The sequence below is a fragment of the Oikopleura dioica genome, chromosome PAR (genome assembly GCF_907165135.1).
Source record: "Oikopleura dioica chromosome PAR, OKI2018_I68_1.0, whole genome shotgun sequence".
NCBI lineage: Eukaryota > Metazoa > Chordata > Appendicularia > Copelata > Oikopleuridae > Oikopleura > Oikopleura dioica.
Window position 1 is genome coordinate 13,664,178 of NC_137293.1, and position 21,574 is coordinate 13,685,751.

The 21,574-nt window shown below is 41.2% G+C and overlaps 6 protein-coding genes and 2 non-coding genes across 9 annotated transcripts in view; 4 read left to right on the forward strand and 4 right to left on the reverse strand.

Moving 5' to 3' along the window:
* LOC145702536 (uncharacterized) overlaps window positions 1–21,574 on the reverse strand; it is a 69,748-nt gene that overhangs the window by 7,419 nt on the left and 40,755 nt on the right. The window lies entirely within an intron of this gene.
* Window positions 494–1,277, forward strand: LOC145702955 (adapter SH3BGRL-like). The gene is made up of 5 exons (XM_081780255.1): window positions 494–567; window positions 634–731; window positions 776–905; window positions 945–1,115; window positions 1,154–1,277. The coding sequence occupies exons 1-5, from the start codon at window positions 543–545 to the stop codon at window positions 1,228–1,230; spliced, it is 501 nt and encodes a 166-aa protein (XP_081636381.1). The 5' UTR covers window positions 494–542; the 3' UTR covers window positions 1,231–1,277.
* On the reverse strand, window positions 1,300–2,876 carry LOC145702956 (uncharacterized). 2 transcript variants are annotated; one of them, XM_081780257.1, is made up of 4 exons: window positions 2,737–2,876; window positions 1,913–1,964; window positions 1,582–1,867; window positions 1,300–1,536 (listed from the first exon to the last, which is right to left on the reverse strand). In XM_081780257.1, the coding sequence occupies exons 1-4, from the start codon at window positions 2,737–2,739 to the stop codon at window positions 1,332–1,334; spliced, it is 546 nt and encodes a 181-aa protein (XP_081636383.1). In that variant the 5' UTR covers window positions 2,740–2,876; the 3' UTR covers window positions 1,300–1,331. The 2 variants fall into 2 exon arrangements, with proteins under 2 accessions (XP_081636383.1, XP_081636382.1); XM_081780256.1 differs by lacking the exon at window positions 2,737–2,876 and adding an exon at window positions 2,332–2,413.
* Window positions 3,236–4,599, forward strand: LOC145704996 (uncharacterized). Its single transcript, XM_081782451.1, has 4 exons — window positions 3,236–3,525; window positions 3,774–3,960; window positions 4,005–4,344; window positions 4,384–4,599. Exons 1-4 carry the CDS (start codon window positions 3,237–3,239, stop codon window positions 4,567–4,569), a joined length of 1,002 nt encoding a protein of 333 aa, XP_081638577.1. The 5' UTR covers window position 3,236; the 3' UTR covers window positions 4,570–4,599.
* TRNASTOP-UCA (transfer RNA opal suppressor (anticodon UCA)) lies at window positions 3,622–3,708 on the forward strand. Its single transcript has one exon. It is a non-coding gene; the product is annotated as a tRNA-Sec (tRNA).
* LOC145704997 (uncharacterized) lies at window positions 4,562–5,380 on the forward strand. The gene is made up of 3 exons (XM_081782452.1): window positions 4,562–4,765; window positions 4,808–4,996; window positions 5,038–5,380. The coding sequence occupies exons 1-3, from the start codon at window positions 4,601–4,603 to the stop codon at window positions 5,362–5,364; spliced, it is 681 nt and encodes a 226-aa protein (XP_081638578.1). The 5' UTR covers window positions 4,562–4,600; the 3' UTR covers window positions 5,365–5,380.
* On the reverse strand, window positions 5,377–11,868 carry LOC145701974 (uncharacterized). Its single transcript, XM_081779187.1, has 16 exons — window positions 11,710–11,868; window positions 11,215–11,370; window positions 10,867–10,951; window positions 10,579–10,738; window positions 10,316–10,534; window positions 8,232–10,157; window positions 7,778–8,160; window positions 7,393–7,731; window positions 7,271–7,352; window positions 6,929–7,073; window positions 6,561–6,888; window positions 6,378–6,519; window positions 5,965–6,178; window positions 5,747–5,923; window positions 5,627–5,703; window positions 5,377–5,581 (listed from the first exon to the last, which is right to left on the reverse strand). The coding sequence occupies exons 1-16, from the start codon at window positions 11,755–11,757 to the stop codon at window positions 5,527–5,529; spliced, it is 4,536 nt and encodes a 1,511-aa protein (XP_081635313.1). The 5' UTR covers window positions 11,758–11,868; the 3' UTR covers window positions 5,377–5,526.
* TRNAQ-CUG (transfer RNA glutamine (anticodon CUG)) lies at window positions 6,243–6,314 on the reverse strand. The gene has a single exon. It is a non-coding gene; the product is annotated as a tRNA-Gln (tRNA).

A 21,574-nucleotide genomic window follows, 5' to 3' on the forward strand; every position in this document is an offset into this window, starting at 1 on the left:
TATTTGGAAAATACAGCAATTAGAGTGAGAAATACACTGATGAACACTTTTAAGTTAGTATTTTCGGAGAAATATTCTTGCGCTTATTTTCGACCAATTAAATCAAACGCTCATTCGCGGGGACACTCTTTCGCTCGTGTCCGTGCAAATGAGCGTCTCCCGCATTTGAGCGCTCGCGCAAATGAGTGCGCCGCGCATTTGAGTGTGCTCCGAACCCGAGGGTCTCCTTTTCCGCGGTTTTTGGCAGTTTGGGTGGCTAATTTTTCAGTTTTACGATTATTAATGACCCCAATCAATACTTTTCATTAATATCTTTATACGAAAAATAAGCATAAAATGATAGGTCTCTCGATTTTTGGAATATTTTTCTGATTTTTTTTTTCAAAAACCGCGATATTTTTAAAACTCGGATTTGAAAATTAAGATCAAAGTTGGCAGTTCATTAGTCTCTTGGTTCCTGACGCATGGTTTTTGTGCAAGGTTGAGCTGCGTCATTGTGATTAGTACCACGGGCGATTCTTGCAATCAAGAGTCAGAGAAAAATGGTTCTGCGAGTTTATATCTCCAGTCAGTCAAAGTAGCAGACATTTTGTTTAAAATGTAATTCAAAAAACTGCTCTTTGACATCACAAGGGAAGACATGCAGTCACAAGATCAGGGGAGAACAGCGAGCTCTTCTCGACTTTCTTTCCAGCAATAAAATTATGTTCGACGAAGTTGATATGTCACAAGTTTGCAATTCATTATTTACCAAACCGGCATAGCTTCTTTTTAGTACCCTGAAAAACGGAAAGAAATTCTCGGACAAATTCCGAGTGACTACCAAACTGTGGAGTCGCCTATTATCTTTCAGAATTCTGAGGAGAGCTTTGACTTCGTTGGACTTTATGACGAGTTCTTCAATGGTAAACATAGATAAGTCTGCATTGAGTTACTGTTTTCAGCAAGAGAGCAGGATAAGACTTATCAGTTCTTGAAAATTCCACCGCCAGAGGGATCCCGAGAGCACATTCTCTGGAAGAAAGAGAATGAGCCCGAACCTGAACCAGAAGCGGAAGAGGCTGCTGAAGCTACCGAAGCGGTGGAAGAAACAGAAATCAACGAAGAATCACCTGGTAAGTCAACTTCCTCATTCAAGTCTCAACACTTTCAGAACCTACTGGCGATGACTACGAGTTCCCCGGCGAAGCAAAGCCCGAAGAAGAACCCGAAGAAGAAGCAGAAGAATAATTTCGTTTCGGTTTTCTCCCATTCCCTCATTTTTAAAAATAATAATTGATTCAAAACAACTTTTTTTGAATATTTTATTCAAGTAGGTAGTTCAAAAACGTTTATTCTTCTTTTTTGTCGTCAGAATTTTCGGTGGATTCTTTTTGCTCTTCGTTTTTCTTGGAGGCCTCCGCTTCTTGCACCTCAGCTTGCGCTTCTTGATTTTGCTCTTCTGCAGCTGGCGGAGTTTCAGTCTTTGTTTTTCGTCGGAAGAAGCTCTTGATGTAGTTGATGAATCCTTTGTTGCGCTCAGCCTCTAGTTCTGCTCTGAAATTGAAATGAAGAGGCAGAAACTCTTTTTTATTGACTTACTCAAGTTTTTCTGTTCGTTGAAGCAAGAGAGTATTCTGCTCGACGATTGTTGAGATTTTGTCCGTCACCTCGCTCAACTTGGATTCTGTGGTAGTCAGAGCGCTCGTCAATTCCTTCTGGCTCTTGAGAAATTCTTTGTGTTTCTTCTCGTTGGTAGCGCGGATCTTCTGAAGCTCTCTTTCGTGCTGCGTTCGGAGCTCGTCTAGAGACTCGAGGAAGTTCATTTCGTCGAGACGAGCAACTTTTGACTGGAGCTCAAGAACTTGGGAATTGATATCACCCTCATCTAAGGAACACACTTTTTTAAATGTGAAAATTTCAGATGATTTACCTTGTTCGAACTTTCGCTTTCTGACTCCGTTCTTGGCACTCATCTCTGGCATCTAAAAACAAAGTTATTAATTCCTATGCCTTCTCTGAGCTCTTCAGTGTTGAAAAAACGCAAACAGCCACAAGGGTGAAACTGAGGTTAACTCTATTCTGATACGCTATCAACTCACACACTACTTTTCGTCACGCGCTTCTCGGGCCCAAAAAATTGGTTTTCTAAGGAAAGCCGAAATCATAAACTAAACCGTTGCGCGAAAAAATTAACGAGCTTCCAAATTCTTTATTGGTCTACAAAAGAAAATCCTTTCCTTTTGTTCCTGATAGTCATTCTAAAGCACGCCTATATGCAGACAAATATCGCTGCCTAGATTTGTGCTGCCAAATGACTAAATCCGTCAGAAATATCTTTAGAAAATAAACCTTTTCCCGAAATTTGTCCGGAACCTCGATCAGTATCTCTTCCGACATTTCAGCCCAGAAAATAAAAATTCTTAGTGCTAAGCCTTGAAGAAAAGTCAGATCAACACTTAACGAGCTGTGTCGCTCAAGTTTACAACTCTAATAGAAGAACTTGTTCTTGGGGTCAACTGCGTTTGAATCTTTGTTTTTCTCCGGAATGCCCCTTTATTGGCCTTCAAAAATATTTGTTGGATTTTAAACTTTATCTTCATCTCTTTGATTTGAAGATTTATTAATTGTCTCATCTTGATTTTCATAGAATAAATAAAGCTTTTTGATAATTATGTAATTTATTGTGCACCTGATCAAAGCGGTTGTAATAAATTGATAATTAGTTGTAATGAATCGATCTATCTCGTAACTTACCATTAGAAGCGTTTCTTCAAAGTACCAAAAAATCGTTCAAAAATTTGTCTCTTCTGTCTCAAAACAGGAATGAAAGTGTGCGGACGTGTACGGTCGACTAAATGGCTTTGGATCGATTTTTTCGATATTTCACGGTGAGTGAACATCGCGGGAGACGCCGCAATAAAAACACATGGCCCGGAGATTTTCATGCCTTCAAGGGTGTGAATTTTTTTCTGCGGACAGCTACGGGTAGATATTGATCAATCATCCTTTTTTTAGCCTGATTTGTATGCTACTTTCTCGGGAAATTTTGGGCGAAGCACTTTTTCTTTGCTTTCTTGCTTTCATGAACCTTCTAAAAACTGACCTTTTTCATGACGTGGGATCAAAGGGCTTATGTGGGAATCCGAAGCACTTGTCGTAATTATGGTTATTACCCGGTTGATTATGGCCGTAATTTCCGGAGCGCTAGAAAGGGATGAGGCAACACTCGCATTTCCTACTCTCAGAAGAGAACCATGCCGCGCGGAAAGAGGGTACCTTCGTTTTTGCTTATTTTTCTTGCCCTTCCATCCATCAATGCCGATGTCGTCTCGCTCGTTCAAAAGGGAATGAGTTTAGAGTTCCTGGAAGCTCAAATAGACATCAACGAAATTGTACCAGACTACGACGATGAATATGAAAGCTCATCAAACTTTTCGACAATCGCCAGGAGACCCCTGGGAGGAGCAATGGAGGACTTCGCGACTCGTATGAGCAGAGACGACAAAGCGATTCTCGCAGCGTTGAAGAGTATCGAAGATATGGGTAAGAATAGCGGAAGCCTTGTAAAAACCATAAGACGTGCGCCCGAGGGCATGCGGCGATCTTTAATTTATAAACGCCTGCGAAAGTGCAGTCTGTGCCCAGATGAGCTTCGGTGGTCCGGGGCGCAGGCTTCAAACCTGTGGGCGGGGAGACTCGCAGTGGTTCGATTCCACCTTCTAGGCGTTTTTGCTACTTTCTAGGGTTGAAAATGATATCCTCCTGCGCTTTTTTTATGGTTTTCATTTCAGATACGAACCTGGCTTCTTATATCGACCCAGCTGATGTTCGTCTTCCATGTTCGATCGCCCTTAGCTCAGCCAGAATCAACTTCTTGTCCAAGTTGTTATTCAAGCAAGCAACTCGAGCGGCCGATATAAAGAATACCAAACTTACCAAGGTTGGATTCCTTCGTGACTGGGCAGCATCTATCATCAGGTTTTCCTTTGGCTTTCTAATATCATACTAATTTTGTTGTACAGCAATTCCGCGGACAGTATCCAGCAAACCCTGTTTAACATCGACTACCTCTTTGAAAACATCGTTGGTGACGTTGGACAGCAGCTTCGCCAAAGCTCACAGTCGAATCCAGCTCATTTGACTGCTTTTCTTCAGTTCATGCGATCCCTGCAACTCAAAGGTCATATTTTGTGGGGTGCTGCGCTCGATATTATCAGCAAGGAAAAGGATGCAGGACTGAAAGCACTTGAAGAATTCGCGGTGAAAGCTGCGCGGCAAAGTAGCACAGTCAATATAAAAGAAGATTTTATGAAGATACTTGGTGGGGGAGCAACTGTTGGCGTCAAATCGATGCTTTACGAGGTACGAAGTATAATTTTATCGAATGAAAGCATTTTTCAGTCTTATTTACGTTGCGCCGACAAATTTGAAGAACCAATCAATACTCAAAGTCGCTATGATCTTTGGGAACACATGACTATCGAGCCTGCTGACGAGGGTTTTCACATACGAACTCACTTTGGAACGTATGTTCAGGAAGGGATTCAAAAATCAACTCTGATTGTTTTCTCTCTGGTTTCTTCTTGAAATCCTTTCGAAGGCAGTTGAAGGCGAAGAAATGCCTGTTATCCAAACTCGAAATAAAAAGGACTTCGGAACAATCTGGAACGCAGAGTATCAAGATACTCCGATCACTGCTTTTGGCACCGTAAGAGGGATCAAAACTGCTCATGGAAATTACTGGGCCGAGGGTAAAACGCGACTCGGAAATTCTGTCATGACGGTAGTTAAACCTCTCTAGTCTCAAGACTAAGGAGATTTTTAGACCACCGACAAGGTGTCCAAACTCACTGAATTTTCAATCGTTCCTGTAAGCGATACAAAACTAGAAGTCTACATCATCTCTCCAACTGGAAAATATGCAACTTACAATCCTCTGAGCTCCAAGATTACGCTAAATGACGAGCCAAGTATTTACTCCGAGTTTTTGGGACAATCGATCGACGACGAATTTGTAAGTATAAATTATAGAGCTTCTGCTTAAAATTGTACTAGATCGGACTTCTCACAGGTGATGGTCAGTGGATTCTGACTCCGCCAGGAAAGCTTGGTTCAGTCAAAGTTGGGTCTACAATTGACAGCAGAAATGGAGCCAGTGACTGGAAAAAGATCGAGCGATTCAGTGAAAAGGAATCTTACTACCACATTGTATCCGAGTTCGGAACAGCGATGCAAGTAACTGGGCCTCCACTCGACCAAGATGCCGGAAGCCATCCGATCGTCACTAACATTCCAGCTGGCCTAGGCATCGAATACAAATGGGAGTTTGAAGCTGGGTCCGGAAATATCGATGGCTTACTTTCTCTCATGAATGGTCAATAAATAAACACGGTGTTATCATAAAGTTAAACTCTGTATAAAAAGGGAAAGTGAAAAGATACAGTTGACTGATAGTTTGTACAGTGTGCAGTGGAATGAAATCGAATATTCGGCTGGTGAGATAGGTGTGGCACGTGATGGATTGTAGGATTTTTTAGCGATGCACTAGACAAATCCAAGTGTTTGGAAGTCGTCGGGGTTTTCTTTGTCTTTGTCCGGGCTAGGTAGATCTGATCATCAATAAGCCTGCGATACGAGAACTTACGTGTTGCTAGAGCTTTCTCTCGACGAACGGCTCATCGTTCGCGGGTCGGGGAAAAGTCTGTTGCTTTCTCCTCGCAGCTAAAAAATAAATGAAGACAGACGATCACTGAAGAGATCATACTCTAGCCATAGACTCAGCAAATCGGTCACGCGTATGGAAGTTAGATTTTCTTGCTGTAAGACGGTCCATCGATGAACGGGTTGGATCCGGGTTCATTGATCGCGAAAGAGAATTCGTCCCTGACGTTGGTGACAAGTTATTCGCAACTTGCGCTAATTCATGACCGGTAAATGACGCCTGAAATTTTATACATATGTGGCATTTTGAGTAATTTTTACCGATAAAGAATGTGGCCTGCTTCGAACTTCATTATCAGAGGGAGGTCTGTATGGCGGTGGAGGTTTGTTTTCATTTCCGCCACTGTAGATTGTTCTCATCTCAGAATTGCTTGATGAACCAGATGAGTTTTTGCGCTCTTTCGGTACTGGGAAATTCGGTGCCCTTCTTAGAGAACCTTCCGATATTCTAATGATTTCTTGAGACGAGGCAGATCTAAATAATGAGCGTAAATGATGTTTTTCATCGAAAAATTCGAGGCTTCCGGGTGAAAAAAGAGAGGTCCTACCGAGATTTGAACTCGGATCGCTGGATTCAGAGTCCAGAGTGCTAACCGTTACACCATAAGACCTTGAGGAAGCGGCTGCAAAAATTTAATATATTCCGCTTGTGCAATTTCTAGAGAAATACTCACTTGATAGATGTCCTGCTTCTGTTGAATTCGTCGTCTAAAAGTGAAGGCTCGCGGGATGATGTTTCGAAGTGTGAGTTTTCACGAGAGAGAGGTATGCTTTGATGGTTTAGTTGAGTGCTCTCGGCGACGGGAATTTCGTTTTCTAAAATCATTTTAGGGGGCTTATCAAATTTGGAAACTAACCTCTTGAAGTGAGTTCTTTTTCATGAAGAGCGAGAAATTCAGTCATGGATAGCTTTTCATTTGCCTTGTCGTCAGCGAGGTGTTCTAGCGTGAGGGGTTGGCTGGAATCGCCGGCAGCAGAGTTAGAAATTCGTCGATATCTACCAGCGTCTTCAGAAGGACAAGAACTTATTGAACCATCGAGTGTGTTGTCGGATGGATTTCTGACTGAGTTTCCATCAGTAGCAAGGCTTCCATCGAACGTATCAGATTTCAGAGTCGCCTCTAACGTTAACTTCTCGGATTTTCTCTTCGTTGACTTGCTCGGGCGGAATGTTTCTTTCAGTTTCTAACTATTTGTTAACAGCTGAACAAGTAAATCTATCAACCTGGAAAGTGTTCTTCTTGGGCTTGGTCGGACTTGGTGATTTCAGATGAGCCTGAAGAAGTTTTTCTTCGATTCTTTCTTTTTGCCTTTGGATATCATGAAGTTTTTGTTGCCAGTTTTTCTGTTCTTCGTTGTATTTGTCCTTGCTGAAAAGGGATTTAAAATTTGCATTTTAACTATCTCCGAGGGTAAAAAACTCAAGCTCGAATCACAAGTGCCCATATTCAACCTGTCATAAACAACATCAACTTTGCGTAAGCTCACAAATTGGTCTATTTGGAGATTCTCACTAAAATGCGTTCAAAGCCCAGTAAAAGCGAAGTTATCAAGGTTTAAGACTTACGTTTTGTGAGTGTCTGTATTCAAAAGTTTGTTCTCGTCCATGAGATGCGTGTTCTGTTTCTGCAGGAATGAGTTTTCGAGAGCTAAAAGCGTTCAGTCATTGTTGATTTCAATCACACTTACAGATCTTTTCTTTCAGCTCCTGGAGTACAAGATATTTCTCGTTAAAATCTTGAAGTTCTCGGTCTGCCTCAGTTTTCTGCGCTTGAACTCGTTTATAGTTCGCGTCAATTTTTGCATGCTCGACTTTGAACCTGTTGTACTTGACTCGCAAGCTTCGGAGATCATCGACGATTTCGTTGTAGTCATTTTTGAGCTTTGAGTAGCTTGTTTTCAGCCTTGAGTTCGTTTCTTTGACAGCGTTATTTTCTTCGAAAAGAAGATTTCGGTCAGTCTCAAACGCTTTCAGCTGATTTATTTCGGTCTCTTTCTCTTTGAGGTTTCGATTTGATACTTTGAGCTCTTGATAAAAGAATGATTAAAAATCGTTGAAACAGTCAAATTTTACCTTGCTTCAGCTTGTTGAGCTGCTCCTTGAGTAAATTGTACTCTTTCAATAGCAAATTGTACTCGTGTCGAATATTATCTCGCTCTTGAGCATTTTTATCGGCCTCTGCAGAAAGTTGATCCAAAAATCTTCCTTGCTTCTCCAGCTGTTCTTTCAGCATATCTCTCTCTTCTATAATGACTTTTCGCTTCTCTTCCTCGAGTTGAATCTTTGCTTGGAAGTTCTCCTGCTCACTCTGAAGACGACGCTCAAGTTCTTGCTGTTTTTCATGGGCAACGTCGATCTCGACTTCAAGTGCAGCTATTCGTTTACGAAGTTCAGCGGATGCATCCGAGGTAGAATTAGAATCGTTTGTCATGTCCTCATAGACAGATAATTGATTTCTTTTAATTGGTTCAATTTTGATCATTTAATTTGAAAAGCCTTAATTTCAATGAATTTAATAGAACCGTTCCTAAGTTGCTCATTTTCAATTTCCTTGTCATGCAAATCTCTACCCATGTCTTCCAGGGCATTTCGGATCACTCCAACATCATTCTGAACGTCATTCGTCGTCGCCATTTCGCGCTCGAGGGCTCTGCACTTTCGTCGAATGTCTTCATTCTCCATCTCTAGTTTTTCCAAGCGATCTGCACGTTTGCGCGCTGCTTTCGCCTCGGCTTCGAGGGATTGGTACTTGACTTTTTCGTCGACAAGGCTTTGTTGAATTTTTTCATTCAGACTCTTTTGAAGTTCGAAGTCTCGCTGAAGTTGGGCACGGGAGAGGTCAGCGCTACGTAAGTCGTTTATGTTTTCATCACGCTCGCGTATTTCGGAGGAGAGTTTTTGAACTTTATTCTGCGCTGCTTTTACTTCAGCAACGAGATTATCTTTCTCCCGCGTCTCTTGGTCGGCTTTTCTTTTCAACTGTTTCAGCTCAGCTTCTTTTTTCTTCAGCTCATGATTCAACTGCACCATCTGTTCCGAATCAACTGGATCAGAAGGAGAAGTTGAGTTCCGAAGCTCGCGAATCGTTGACTCAGCTGTCCTTCTTGCAGAAGTCGCTGTGTCAACTTCTTTCTCCAGCTTCTTTATCGCATCGTCTCTTCGTTCAATGATATCAGTCAGTCTGTCAATGTGCGCTCTCTGCTTGTCGATCTCAGTTTCAAGCTGAATTCTTCTACTTTCGCTTCGTTGATGCTGCTCTTCCTCAAGCTTTTGCTGCTCTTGCTGTCGAATGAGAGTTTCAACCTCTCGTTCCGCGATTCGAAGGGATTTTTCTGTCGCTAAAAGATTTCCTTCTTTCTCTAGAAGCTCCTTCTCAAACTTCTTACGCTCTTTGTCAGCCGTAATTTTCAACTCAGAGCTTATTTTTTCAAGGTTTTCTTCGGCGACAGATGCTCGCAAAGCAGTGGCTTCAGATTCTGACTTCAGCAACTCATACTTTTCATGAGCCTCTTTGATACGATTCTCCCAGACTTTCTCTTCAATACTCTGTCGCTGTTCATCATCTCGCTCTTGAATCCTTCGCACGATCTCGTCAATGTCAACTCCATCTTTTACCGATTCCTGGGCAAATTCTTTGAAGTCGATAAGGCTATTGTTAGCTGACAGCAAATCTGCCTTCAGCTTCTTGTTCTCATCCATTGCTTTGTATAAATCGCCTTCCAAATCACCGACTCTTCTTGAGTGAGATTTTTGTTGTTCCTGGAGAGCAGCATTAAGCGTTCTCAATCTTTGATTGTCACATCGCAATTGAATGATTTCTGGTGCATTCAGTCGATCAGCCTCCTCAATGAATGATAGTGATCCAGGCTCTTCAGTAATTGTGTCCAAAGAATTATTCTTGTCCACATTGAGCCTTCTCTGCTCGTCTTGAAGTTCTTGAATCTTCTGATTCAATTCCATATTCTGATCTTCCAGGTCACCGATCTGATCGCGCAGCCTGAGATTTATTTCGTGTTCATCGCCAAGACTTTGAAATCGAATACGAAGCGCAGAAATTTCTGTTTCTAGCGCTGCCCGAGCCTCATACAAACTTGAGTTGTCCTTTTGAAGTTCTTCCACTCTCGCTTTGTAGAAGGAAAAGTCAGATAGCTTCTCTCGAAGCCTGCTAGACTCTTGCTGCGTTCTATAAAGCTGTTCCGCTTTTGTTCTCAGCTCATCGATTTCATCCTGATCAGCACGAGCCTGAGCAAGAAGCGCACGAAGGTTGTGAATCTCTTCGCGAGCTTCCTTTTCCCTCGCTCGAGAGATCTCAGCTTCTTTTTCACTCAGTCCTGCGAATTCTTCTTTTTCTGTCAGCTCTTCTTTCAAGAGTCGAATCATTGACTTGGCCTCGGCGAGCTCAGAATGCGTGTTCTGGCGACCAGGTGACTCTGGAACAGCTTTTGAAACCATGCTACAATTTGTTATTAAATGCTGACTTGATAGATATCATTTGACGTCTTATAGATAAAAGTTATCCATGATCATAAATAACGAAATCCTTCGGTAAATGTTGGCTCAGAGGAGACTTCAACTCAAGTCGCATCTGCTTCCGGTCTTTCTTTGACTTACTTGCCAGTGTTGACGACAACTTGATCGCGTTCCTGCAAAGCTTCATTCAGTTGCTTCTGACGTTTGTCACGGCTTTCGACCGCCGATACAAGCTTTTCTTGGAGCGATTTGAATCCTCTTCTGAGCTCGACTTCATTCATTTCGGAAGATTGCTCGGGATAAATTGGAGTTAGGTTATCTTCCATCCCCGTAATCCTTTCTGCGATTTCTTTCTGGAAGCTAAATTTATCAAATTGAAATCAAGGAAGAACAAAAAACCCAACCTTGACTCAAGATTCTGAATAACAGATACGAATTTCTCAGCATCATCTGAGTGACAGGCAGCATAAATCAGAAGCGACAGAAGAAGGTCAAGCTCGACGAGGCCAGCAGATGATCTTGAAGCGCGCACTAGGGTTAGCCCATTCGGCAGTGGACAAGTGACTTGCGGGCGGATTCCCCTTTGTCCAGTTTTTTTTTAACAAAAGAGATTACATTTGTAGTTCAATTCCGGTTTTTGTATTCTGACACAGCTGTCTATATTTGGAAGTGCGTGAAGTGAGAATCCTTGCCTAATTTTGATAGAGCTTGGCGGTAGAAAAAGGATAGATTCGCAAGGACGGTTTCAATGGCGCGGACCTGTGACAGCTGATCAGTCTGAAAACATGAATGAGAGTTGGAATCCTTTTGTAAGGCATTGGCTACTGTCCAACACATACTGTGCACGCTACTGATACCCAAAAAAGAGGGACAATGAACGTTGATCCGATTGTCTCGACTCCCAAAAATCGAATTTCACAGGGCAAACTTCAGGGTCAAATATTATGCCAGGGACCGACAGTAAAGCGGAGGCATAGCTTCCTCCTTCATTGATTAAAGAATTGGACCTCTGAAGTTAGAATAGACGAAAATACACTTACTGCTTGCTCGATCTGCTTGATGATTGGGCGCTTGTCGAACTCCTTGATGAAGCGATTGAGGGTGTGACCATCTGTGAGATCGACGAGCCTCAGTTCTGGCTGGTTGAGGATCATCCTCACCAGTGTCAGGCCTCCATCGAGCTGGCTTTCTTCCATCTAAAACACGAGAATCAGAAGTTTACTGCTTTATGCTCCTTTATGAGTTTTGTGGCTTGAGTTCTATTATGCTCTGGGAATTCTAAACTTTATTTGGCGAATGAATTCTGAATAAAAAACGAACCCATCAAATATACGAATTTCAAAAAATCAGTTGAAAAAAATGATACGGTAAATATTTGAAGAAGGAAAATCCGTGGAGCCCGGACACTTAGAAACGGGCAATAAATGTGTTAAAAGGGGCTTTTATAAGTCGACTTAGCAAATTTTAATAAGGCCAACATTAAGATCACTTGAATTCTGTCAGTCAACTATTAGAAGATATTTCATTAATTCTACCTTTTTCGATAAGTTCGGAGCCTTCGGTTTCCTCCTCTCGGTAATCATTCACGATATTTTTTGTTGTTTTAGTAGAAAAATAAATTTGCTCTGTTATTTACAAAATTTTAGATTTATAAAAAAATAGAATTGACGTGGGGCGACGGTGGAATACGCTGCACGCCCCGGGCGAGAGCCGAGTACACTACATTGTTTGATTATGAATAGCGAAATGGCTTTTCACGATTTAGGGGCTTTAGCGGCTGTTTTTGATGAGTTCCACTCACGAGCATGATAAAACAGAGTTCCTTCTCACAAAAATACCAAGTCCCGACAATGGGGTATCTCCTGTAGCTATCACACGGGCAAATCTGGTGTATCAGAACGAGGGTACTAGCGCAAATATTTGGGATCGATGAAAAAACGAAAAAAGACTGACACTATCAACTTTCTTTGTTCTGATTTTTGTTCAAAAGAATACTCGCTCAAGTAAGAAAGGACTTACCATTATTATCTCTCACAAATTTTCTGAAAAAACCCGAAAACTCAGAACTGAGGTCCGTTTTTCGCCAAAAAATCTGATTCTGCTGCACAATATTTTGCTTGATTGTTATCAAGCTGTTGAAATTGAAACCTAACGGACTCGCGCGAAACGAGCAATTTCGCCATGTTTAGATTCCCACGTGCCATGATCCTTTACGGAAGTAGATTCCGGATTAGGAGATTCTTCAGCACTGTTGGTGAATAAAACAGCCGCACAAAAGAATGCTCGGATCAGAATAATACGCCAAAGCCGACAAAGTTCAAACATGACAAAACTTGGCAAAAAAATACTCGACTGTCTGACGTGGATACTTCCACTGCTGAAAAATTCTTGACGTAAAGTCCATAAAACGCAAATCATTTATCGCGACTGCTGGCAAACATTTAAATTCTCCTTAAAAATCAAGGAAGAGTACCTTTTCCTCCGACTTTTCCGCGACTTCCATTTTTCTAATTCTAACTCTCTCGATATTTGTTGTTTCCCCTCATTCCGATCTACAGATTCGCGTGTTTTATTTGTTCGCTAAAATTCGGTACTTGCAGAAATTAAAGCCCACGCTAAGCAAATTTATGGTCAAAATAAAATAATAATTTTGTGAAATTTCTATTTCGGATGGAAACAACGCTTCATTTGCTTTCAATTGTCGAATGAAAAGGGCTATCAAGTTTGATTTTGTACTGGTGTTGTTCATTTTGACGGTCAAGTAAATCTCTTTTGATATAAAATCGATATTTTTAAATGCTTAGAAACTCGATCAGAAGACTAACAAATCGAGTTACAAAATAAAAGCTCTTTGAAAACACATAATTTCCTAATTTTATTCGAAAGATAATAATTATCGAAAATTTGTCGAAATACCTGCATTATCTCTAGAACTTTCTGTTCTATTCTTCTTATGGTTGACTTTTCTTTCTTCAGGAAGACTCTCTTTTCAGTTTTGAAAGGGAAACATGCAGTAAAAGCGCAAAATGAGGATTATCAAAAGGCAGGCGAAATTAGGCTCTGTTTCGACCAATCATCCGGTTTTAAAATTTCCGCTGCTCGTTGAAGCGCGCTGCTCGACAAAGGACGAGCGCCGGATCTCCCTGAAGAGGTTTTCTCTCCCAAACAAGGCAAAAACGACACAATTCTAACAAAAAAAGCAAAACTTATCAAAATCACAAACGATGATCTGGAGCTGGCGCGTTCCCACACCGCGCGCGGTGCATTTCTTCCTTTTCAATTGGAGACTTTCAAGCCGCAGAATTTTCATGCTCTCTTGATGATTCATCGGATGGAAATTTCAATTAAATTTTCTAAAGAATAATCGAGGGAAAAGACTGAATATATGCATTTTAAAATTTCGAACTATCGCCTTAATTTCGAATAAAAATGGCGAGGAATCATGGATGAGTACACATTATTCTTAGCATACTTTGAACATCTTACGATTAAGCGTATAATGTTATGTATGTTAACAACAATTTTCTTTGTTTCTGAATAATAAGATCAGATAATTTCGGTCTACCATCCTGGTAGTACCACGATTGACGTAAATCAATAAGAAGTAAAAAGATACCGCTCGAAGTTTCATCTGGGATAGATGTCTTATTATCAAAATATATATTTAGATACTTTGAAATTAGTTATGAATATGAAAATAATATTTAAGAAATACCAGCAGATTTTTATGTCTAATGTGGTAGAACTGATAGCAAGGATGAGAAAGTATTTTTTCGAGAGAGCAATATTTATAATTAGATTAGAATTATAAAATATTATATTTTTGCGTTTATTTCATGTTAGCAAGATTGGTTGATTTTGTCAGAAGAAATCAAAAAAATCATTGAAGGATGATTCTATTACGTAAAGTCACCGTCAGTGCGGCACTGGTGGTGTTAGTTGCCGCGCCACATTGGCAACCGGAAGCTACTGCTTCGATGAGATTAGTACCGAAATCGAAATTCTATCGCTAATTCTGAAACAATAGACGAAATCCTTGTCATAGAAGCATAGAATGCATCTCTACTACTCGTTTACTAATCAATAAACGATCCGTTTTAATATTTCTTGCATGATATCACTGATATCTTATTTTCGATTGTAAATATCTATGGAATAATCGAAGCATAACTTATTTTCATTGCGGGTGACAAATTGTGTCTTGCGAGTTTTATAGCTTCAAAATATTAAATCTAAAGAGCGTTAGAAGTTGTTAAGGCTTGTATAACATCGGATGTCAGTCGATTATCAAATCGATTCGGGCGTGTTTGTTTTACAAGTCGACCATATTGCGTGTTATTTTATAATTACGCGTATTGCCAATTTAATATGCGTTGTCTTTGGAACGGTCCCACGAAGAAACCAGATTCGGCGGCGATCATTTCATCGCTCAACATATACCATTCTATCACTGATAAGGCGAAAGACGTCTTAACAGATAAGAACAGCAGATGTGTGTGTATGTGATTGCCAATGCAAGTATCAAGTCGTCGGTTGTTTTAGTTGAGAAATGCTCACGTTGGTCATCGCTTGACAAAATCTGCTAAGGCTAAAGACAAAGCAACTAACGCACCGTACAGCTGCATCCAGTGTCAGATTTATCACAAGCGCGAAATTTGCACGAATTCGCCAACAGACACGCTAAGATTTGTTTTCACTCTCTCGCCAATAATGCAACTCAAGAACATTGTTCTGCTCAGATAATTATTGTAGCCTGTTTTTGATGATAAAAAATCATCATTCTAATTCAAGAAAAAATAAATGGATGTTCTTCCTTTTTGCGGATAAGTACAGTTACTTATACAGTTGTTGTATACACCTGTGGACAGTCAAATTTCACTTTTTGACTCTAGTCAGATGTGGTCTCCCCTGCGAGTGGATTATTCACCTCAGCTAGGCTGTGCGATGGTTTTTAAAGCATTAACGCCACCACCAACGCCAGATCTTGGATACTTCACGCGGTCGCGCAACTAGTTTAACCATTAGAACTCGTTTGCTTACGTCCTGCTGAATCCAGAATCATACTCTCTAATAAATTGACCGTTTTCACAGAAGAATAACAAATCAGGTTTGTTTCTCTTTTTCAGCCAGCAAAACAAGCTGGCGCTGACATTTATACCGATCGTCTTCGATCTTGATCTTGTTGTGTTAAAAAGTCGCCAAGAAGGTGCGCCAGCTCACATGAAATTCGATTCAACCCATTTGCACCTCCTTATGACGCTCCTTCAAATCTGTTTTCTGCCATTTCATTTTCAGCCCGTCACAATATTGCCAAGCGACAAAACGTGGGCTAACATGTGATGCATAAAAAACTATAAGTATGAGAAAGAAATTTGCATAAATTCGGAACCCAGTCGGTTAAGGCAGCTTCTACTGGCAGCGCTCCAGAATAGGATTCGCGCGCGGTTTTCGCGTTTTTGAATTTCGCGCCACGTTGAATAGCGTCGCATACCAAGGGATCGGCGTTTCTTTCATCTGCCCTATGTCATTACTGAAGTAGAAGGGGTTTTGAGGAAATTAAAAAGATTCTTTAGCGCAAAAATGCACGCTTGCGGTCCTCATTATCGCGTAGATTTGAAACCACAACACAAACTAGAATAAAAATTTGATAACATTTCGGGAAATATTTGTTGTGCAAGAAAACCACCGGTGGAGGAGAAAAATCTCGGCGACAAAAAAAAGGGACCACGGGTGCTCAAATTAGCGAGCGGTTGTTCTAGGCTACTGATCGGGTTACGAATTACGCCACAATGAGGCCGAATCCAATATGAGGTGTTTCTAATGCTACGCTCTTGTCCGTACAACCACTTTAGGATTCGTTAAAGCCACGGATGACCGTAAGAAATCTCGCATTTTTCTAAAAAACGTTTTCAGCTAACTAGCTACATTTTGCTCCTTCGGCGTTTGCTGACGACAATCGAAGATTCTTCTCTAATTTTAATAAAGATCATTTACATTTGTAAAGAAATATGTTTTTATATCCACCGAAGAAAATAATTGAGATAATTCTTCAATGTAACAAGATGTTGGAAGACCGTAAGAAATCTCACGATTTTCTAAAAGCGTTTTCATCTACGATCACAAATTGTCAATTTGTTCGATTGCTGAAGCAAAGATGTTTTACATTTGTAAAGCAATAAAGAAGAACAAGTAATTACGACAACAACCAAAACATAATATTCAGATAATTCTGCCATTTTTTTATAACCCTAGCTCGTCTCCTATCCACAATATATTCTAACATCGATTTCCTCTGCGCGTAGCTGTACAACGTTATGTACTCTGAAGTGGGTCTGATTATTGCAATTTAGAATGTTTCAATCTGGCGCAACAAGGGAAGGATTAGTTCGACTAGCGTCGAGCCTGCCAGCTACAGATGTTTCTGGTCGAGGACAGAATACGCCCTTGTTTAAATGTGAAATCATATTCACTAGGATATTGATCCGTTTTGCCTCTAGCACTTACAGTGCGTCAGCAGATTAGTACCTCTTGTTGCTTAGAATGTAAGATATATTTTCATTTTACTGAATCAACTTCATACTATGAAGCAATATCTCTCTCTCTTGAAGAGAATCACTTGTGTAATCATCGAGGAAATCTTGTAAATAGAATTTCTACGCACTGGCTATTTGTAATCAAGCTGGCAACTTCCGCTGGTGATTTGCCCCTTTCAGACTGCTGGCGCGGCTACCGTCTTTGGCTAATAGTTTTTTTGAAAATCACTTCCTTCATAAGATTAAGGCGCTTATAAGAAGGCTTAAACTCTTGGTGCACAGCTCGAGGTGGTGAAGTTATTCAATTTTGAGCTAAACTGGAGAGAATTAAGCCTCTCACTTGCACAAGGTGCTCATTAGCTCTCGACACGTTTACCCTTGAACAAATGCTCGTATGAGTGGCTACCTCCGGTTCCAGATCTTTACTCGCCGGTTTTGATACTGTTTCAAAAGAAGGCCAGTCGACGGTAATCAAATTAGTCCTTTGGAAAATACGTCGCGTGTCAATAATCGCTTCCATGCGTTGAATCTATCGAGCCCGGAAGTCGCCCCCTGGAGTGGCCCAGTTTACTTCGCAACTTTCAAACAACACCACACAACTTGGCTCAATATGCCTTTTACTTTATGATCAAAGGCGTCTATCTGGGATGCATTTGCACAGCCATCGCTCAACGAGTTTCCGACTTTCGCCGATAACTTCTCTCCCTTTTTGCTAAACACTCTACTCTGGCCAAATTTGATCACCCGTATCTACTCTCAAGGATCAAAAACGCGGCATGTGTTACTTCAAAGCGAAGCACCACCAAATTGGATAAATATAATTTTTCCAGGGACGAAGACAGATTGTGTATTTTCTATTATTCCAGCTTTTTCACACGTTCCACACTATTACGCATTTTGCAACGCGGCGAATCCGCGGTAATTGGCAATGTTTCGACGGCAGAATCAAGCCCGGATACTAATTACCGGTCAGAATATACACTTTTCATCTTTTCAACGATTTTTTATTCAAGATTTTTTTCGAAAACTAAAAAAAAAACTTGAAAAATTTGAGAAAAGTGAGTGGTTTGCAATTTTCTTCAAACTTTCTAAGAAACTTGCAAATTAAGCAATATTCTTAAACCCCGTGACAAGCTTTCCATCTCTTTAGAAATCAATCCGGGGCGAAAGCCGACTGAAGATGATTCCCGTCTGACCCGTGTATATCTCCCACATCATCGACACGGAACGGTCGGTTGAAAAAATCGGCTAATATCCTTGATTGCGCCTCATCAGAATTCCACAAGCAAAATAAACTCGATTCTGCAGCATGAGCGGCAATGATCAAAGGCTCCAGGCCGCCAAGCAATTTACTGAGTTGTTATCGATACAAGCTTATTTCCGCTGAGAATTGTAAATGTTCTCAGATCAGTTAAATTGTCGGTTTGGAGATTGTCAAGGTGAGAATTGCTCCAAACTATTGCAAAATTATCAAAAACTGAAAAACAGAAGCAGCCCCCTACAGTGCTCCTTGACGCCTGGCATCAGTTCTAATTGAATTACAGTCAACTCCAGATACTCTTGAGCCGCATTATCCATCAATTATCCCCGGGAGTTTGAAATTGAGTTACTGTCACGTCATTTGATTGCAATCTCGTCAATTTGAAAACGAAGTATTGCAATTTCGCGAATTCAGTTTACTTCGAGCCCGGCTCATCCGGAAACTTTATTCTCAACGACAATTACACCATTTCTAAAGCTGTGTATTACGTCAGGTGCGCCGTTAATAAATTTCAAACTGTTTCTTTACGTAAAGACCACGCCTAGCGCTACTCGCACCAGGTGGAGGATTTAGCCCTCCACCTCCGTTGCAGATGCTTTTCAATCTTGCTCGGATCTGACACGCCGGTTAGAAGGTAGTTTGACATATTAATTACGCGCTGTACTTAATTCCTCTTTATAATTTAATGAGATCTCGCCTCAGCTAAACCCTACTAAACCAAATCCAGGGCATGAAACGCGGCTTTGTGCAAATTTACGATGATGACAGAAGTGATCCGCGTAAAAAATCCGTTCCAAGCTCGGCATGCGACAAGGTGATAGACAATGTCAGCTATAATTAGCATGAAGGGGTCACGTGATCCCGCAAAACACACTTCAAGTGCACGATTGACCTGACAAGGGCGATGATGAGCCCCTGCTGGGAGGCGATTGGAGCTTCCGATAAGGCAGTGCGTGCTTTCTGTTAACTCCGATTGCCAATTGTTGAATAAAGAGCAAATAAAAACTCTCAGAGGGGACGTTTCCCTGTCAGCTAATGCTGCAGCCTGTCAGTGGAGTTGTTGACATCCTCACTGGAGGTGTCCCGAATGCATTTAGAAGGCACAGTTACAACACCACCCTCTTTCCCATGATTTTCTTTATTCAATTAGCATGATCATCAGTAGAACGTGGGTGGACAGACGGCCGATGATAATAGAATCTCGTGAGGTAATCTTTAGATAGAAGGCGCGACCGAACTTCTCAACTTGAATTTCCGCGCTCTGTCACTGCCACGCACAGCACATCCGTTCTATCCCTAATTGAGCCAGACAGGGTGAGAAATCGGAACCGATTGTTTCCGTCCAAAATCCTAATTGCCAAACGATGGAAATCGTGTTTTTGAATTTTCAATTTTCCTTCGCTGAACAGAATAACAAGCCATCTTTTAGGCAGCGTCTTGCATAAAATCAAATTTCCTTCTTTTGAACAAAATGCTTTCCGTTTCTTGGCTCGGATTTTATAGTCTTAGGGAACGTGATAAGATTATGCAAGTTCGAAGCTTTGTGTTCGATAAGCCCAAAATCTCAAAAATTCAAAATTACGCGGGGAGGGGATTAGGGTAACTTGCAGAGATGAAAACGGCGCATTTTTACCCTTGCAGCCTTCGATAAGGCAGCGCCGATGATCCGGCGCAGGTGCACACGAATCCAAATAATTTTGGGCAAGGATCTCTATAAACCCTGCCTTTTCGCCTGGCCACGATATCCGTATCTTGGACCGGAACTGGGTGAATCCAAGACAAAATAATATGATTTCTTGTTTGGCAGTACACAGCTTGGTGCTAATCGGAAATGCATTAGGAGTTGCCAAAACAGTGCAAAGGCAATAGAAATGAATCCGGAAAAGCGTGTGAATCCGCCTCGCCCTGCTCGGTAACGGTTGTATTTGGAAACACAAAAAAGCGCCAAATGAGCGGAAATGAAAAGTTCCTCCTAGTTGGGACGCATCTTTATAGGTACACAGCTTTTATTTTCAAAATACAGTGATGCTTTTTCTAATTGACGCCCGGGAAAATCGCCGGTATAGAATATTGCTCTCAAACTTGAGCTTTGAGCTTGGCGAGGTTAGAAAGCTTTCTGACTTTGCGATTCTCTAATCACAGTCTTACCACGTGCAGCCGCTTACAAGCCCACCACTCGTTTCAATCTCTTCTAGAAAGAATATACAACAGAAGTGTCAAGAAAGCACCGTTGCGAAAATCATACCTTTCGTAACTCCTCGATGCAAGATCCACCTGTGCAGCTACAAATTTCTACACAAGTCCGTTTTGGTCGGGAGCCCAAAAAAGACCTTTTTTGTAAAAAAATCTATTAAAAAATAGACAGTCATAGTTTAATTTCTAAATTGCTGCGTCTAAAATTTGAACATTTCCGCTTTAGTTCGTGACAAGTTAAACAAAAAAATAGTCTATTTTTATTTTAATAATGGCAATAAGCTACTATTTGAACAAGGCATACGGTTACTTCGTCTTCTAAAAAGAGGACAAACAGTTGTTTATCGCGCGGAACCAGATCTGTATGCTGGTCCAGGGCGCTAAAAAAGCATTTCCGGGCTTTTTGGCTCGACTGGCCCCTAAATATCGCAAGTGATATTTTTACGCTAAGTCCGGTTTTCGCGGATCGCCAGGGATTAACCGTTCACTTGAAATATATTTGGAGCGGCTCCGGAACCGATTTCCGGACAGTGGTTACCCTTCCCGGACAAGGCACCGCTGCTTGCTCATGTTAGAACGTGGTCCGTCTTGATTTTTTTCCTGTACTTATCGCGGCGATCTTTTTTCTTCACATCCGGATCCTGGACGAAACATTTTCGAGTTTGTCGGACCTTTTCTACAGTTATAATTTATAACATATAAACCCGTTCTAGTATGATCTGACGAGGGCTTTTTCCCCAGAACATTCCTTTTTTCCACACAATTGTTCACGCAACTGGCGGTTTTCTCCTGGAAAATCTGACTTCCGAACACTTGCGCTCAGCTTGACTTTCGTAAATAAAACAGCATGATGTGATCCTCATAATTCCTTCCTAGCATGCTAAGTCGTTTTAGCACGGACTATCTATCTTTGCCGGGATAAAAATTTTCCATCTGAATCTCGTGCTTCGTCCTAATCCATCCAATTTTATGTTAGGGTTTCGCTTCCGCTTTCTAACCACGGAAATTCGCGCAAAATCCAAATTTACGCGCTGCAATTCTACAATTCTAATCGAGTCTCCCTTCTCGTGGGATCTCCAGGGGCCTTGTTGAAGGCGAAAGACTTGTCGAGATTTAAGCATGAACCCGCAGGTATTGTTTAGAGGCCGAATTGCGGCACTTGTCTCGATCTCGGGGAGAGAAAATTTCAATGTTCGACATGGGCTGGGTGATGCCGAAACATTTGTTCGACATTGAGACATTTGGATCTTGGGCCAACGGCGATTAGGTCACAAAGATTTTTAAGAGCTCATTAGCAGGGGCCTTAACAGAACGAGTTGAAGCAATTTTACCAGTAAAAATCATGTTCTACGAGAGCGTTTTCAATTTGAGTTTGAAGCGATTGTTAGATTAATATTTGGAAATATATGAATT